Here is a 2,388-nt window from a genome sequence, read left to right as displayed (position 1 = left end):
AAGGCTTGCACACATCCCTCATTGAACACGAACTTGGCATATTTTTCCAATAACTTGCACAAGGGATTCACTACCTTCGAAAAGTTGTTGATAAATCTCCGGTAGAACCCCGCATACCCAAGAAAACTTCTAACTCCCTTGACTGAAGTAGGGGGAGGGAGCCTTGAAATCATTTAAATTTTAGCTTTGTCCACCTCTATACCGTGCTTTGAAATTTTATGGCCAAAGACTATGCCCTCCTCAACCATGAAGTGGCATTTCTCCCAATTAAGCACAAGGTTGGTTTCTTCACAATGGGCCAACACTCTATCAAGATTTTTCAAACATTCATCAAACGAGTCACCCACAACACTGAAGTCGTCCATAAACACCTCCAAAATGTCCTCTACCATGTTGGTAAATATGGCCGTCATACACCGCTAAAATGTAGCCGGTGCATTACACAATCCAAATGGCATTCTAGAAAAAGCAAAGGTACCATACAGACAAGTGAAGGTGGTCTTCTCCTGATCTTCCGAAGCAATCAAAATTTGGTTGTACCCAGAATACCCATCTAACAAATGGTAGAAGGCACGCCCAGCAAGTCTGTCTAGCATCTGATCAAGAAAAGGCAATATAAAGTGATCCTTGCGGGTCACTTTTTTCAACTTGTGGTAATCCATGCACACCCTCCATCTGGTGATAGTCCTGGTAGGAATCAATACATTTTGTGCATTGGTAACCACGGTCATACCACCATTCTTCAACATACATTGCATCAGCAAAGTCCAAGAGCTATCAGAGATGGGGTACACAACCTCGACATCTTCAAGAATAATCTTGTGCATACAAAAGGCGGGGCTTATCCCCTGAATATTAGCTAAATCCATCCAGTTGCTTTCTTCCATTTTTGGAGCACCGCCAATGTGGCATCTACCTTCATGTTAGTAACACAAGAGGAAAGAATAACTAACAAAGTTGAACTAGGGCCTAAGAATTCATACCTAAGGTGTGGAGGTAACGGCTTCAACTCCAACACGGGGGGTTCCTCGATTGAGGGCTTTGTTTGTGGTATCTTCATATTCTTAAGATCCAAAGAGAGTTTCTGAGGCTCATAAGAGTAAGAGCTCATTCCATATAAAGCATTGACACACTCCACCAGGCCTTCATCCTCATTTACATCAAGATTCAACAATACCGCCTCTAGAGGGTCCTCCACATTGATCATTACACTAGTATCATCAACTATCACTATCGTGACAAGATCCGCAAAAGAGCACACTTTAGAACTATTGGGCTGCTTCATTGACTTGCACACATAAAAGACCACTTTCTCATCACCCACCTGGAAGGGGATTTCCCCTGCTTCCACATCAACTAAGACCTTCCCAGTTGCAAGTAAAGGTCTTCTCAATATGATCGGATCCTCATAATCTACCTCACAATCCAAGATCACAAAATCAGCTGGCAAAATGAACTTGTCCACCCAAACAAGGACATCATCTACAATAACAAGTGGCCTCTTTATAGTTTTATCTGCCATTTGCAACCTCATTGAAGTAGCCCTAGGTTTCCTAATACCAAAAGTCTTGAAAACGGAGTAAGGCATCAAGTTGATACTTGCCCCCAAATCACATAGAGCTTTTGTAAAGTTTTCACTCCCAATGGTGCAGGGAATGGTGAAAGCGCCGGGATTTTCTAGCTTCGGAGCCATCGAGTGTACTATTGCACTAACCTGGTAGGTCATCTTGATAGTCTCACAATCCATGGATTTTTGTTTTGTCACCAAGTCTTTCATGAACATAGTGTACCCCGGCATTTGTTCTAGAGCTTCCACCAACGGCACATTAATTGATAAGCTCTTCATCATGTCAATAAATTTCTTAAACTGGTTCTCATTTTTCTGCTTCGCAAGCCTTTGAGGATAAGGTGGAGGTGGCCTTGGAAAAGGGGCTTTGGCTTTAGGCACAACCATTTTCGGCATGTTTATTATGTATTCCCTAGACGGGTTCACATCATTCTGAGTTTTCACCTCGGAATCTTAGATATCAATCCTCACTTCCTCATTCACGTTCTCATCAATCACATTCTCAACTACCAAAGGGATCTCATCCTCTTGAAACTCAACTTCATCACTCAAAAGTTCTTTTTGTTTGGAGGCATTCACATCACCGCCTCGTCCACTTCTTGTAGTTATCGCCATTACATGCCCGGAATTGTTCCCACCCTTCGGGTTGAGTACCGTATCACTAGGTAGAGCCCCCTTAGGGCGAGTATTCAAGGATTGTGAGATTTTGCCTAATTGAACCTCCAAGTTTCTGATTGAAGTATTGTGGGATACTAATTTGGCATCAGAGTCAGCATTCTTTTTCATCATCTGTTCAAACATCATTTCGATTCTCTCCATTT

The 2,388-nt window shown here is 42.4% G+C and overlaps 1 protein-coding gene across 1 annotated transcript; it reads right to left on the bottom strand.

Annotated features, from left to right (window-relative positions):
- Positions 1-859: 859 nt before the first annotated feature.
- On the bottom strand, positions 860-1,693 carry LOC142176671 (uncharacterized). Its single transcript, XM_075244788.1, has 2 exons — positions 1,325-1,693; positions 860-916 (listed from the first exon to the last, which is right to left on the bottom strand). Exons 1-2 carry the CDS (start codon positions 1,691-1,693, stop codon positions 860-862), a joined length of 426 nt encoding a protein of 141 aa, XP_075100889.1.
- Positions 1,694-2,388: the final 695 nt, after the last annotated feature.

This window comes from Nicotiana tabacum, chromosome 3 (assembly GCF_000715075.1).
Source record: "Nicotiana tabacum cultivar K326 chromosome 3, ASM71507v2, whole genome shotgun sequence".
NCBI lineage: Eukaryota > Viridiplantae > Streptophyta > Magnoliopsida > Solanales > Solanaceae > Nicotiana > Nicotiana tabacum.
The sequence above is the reverse complement of the archived record's forward strand: the minus strand, read 5'-3'. Positions and strand labels throughout refer to the sequence as shown.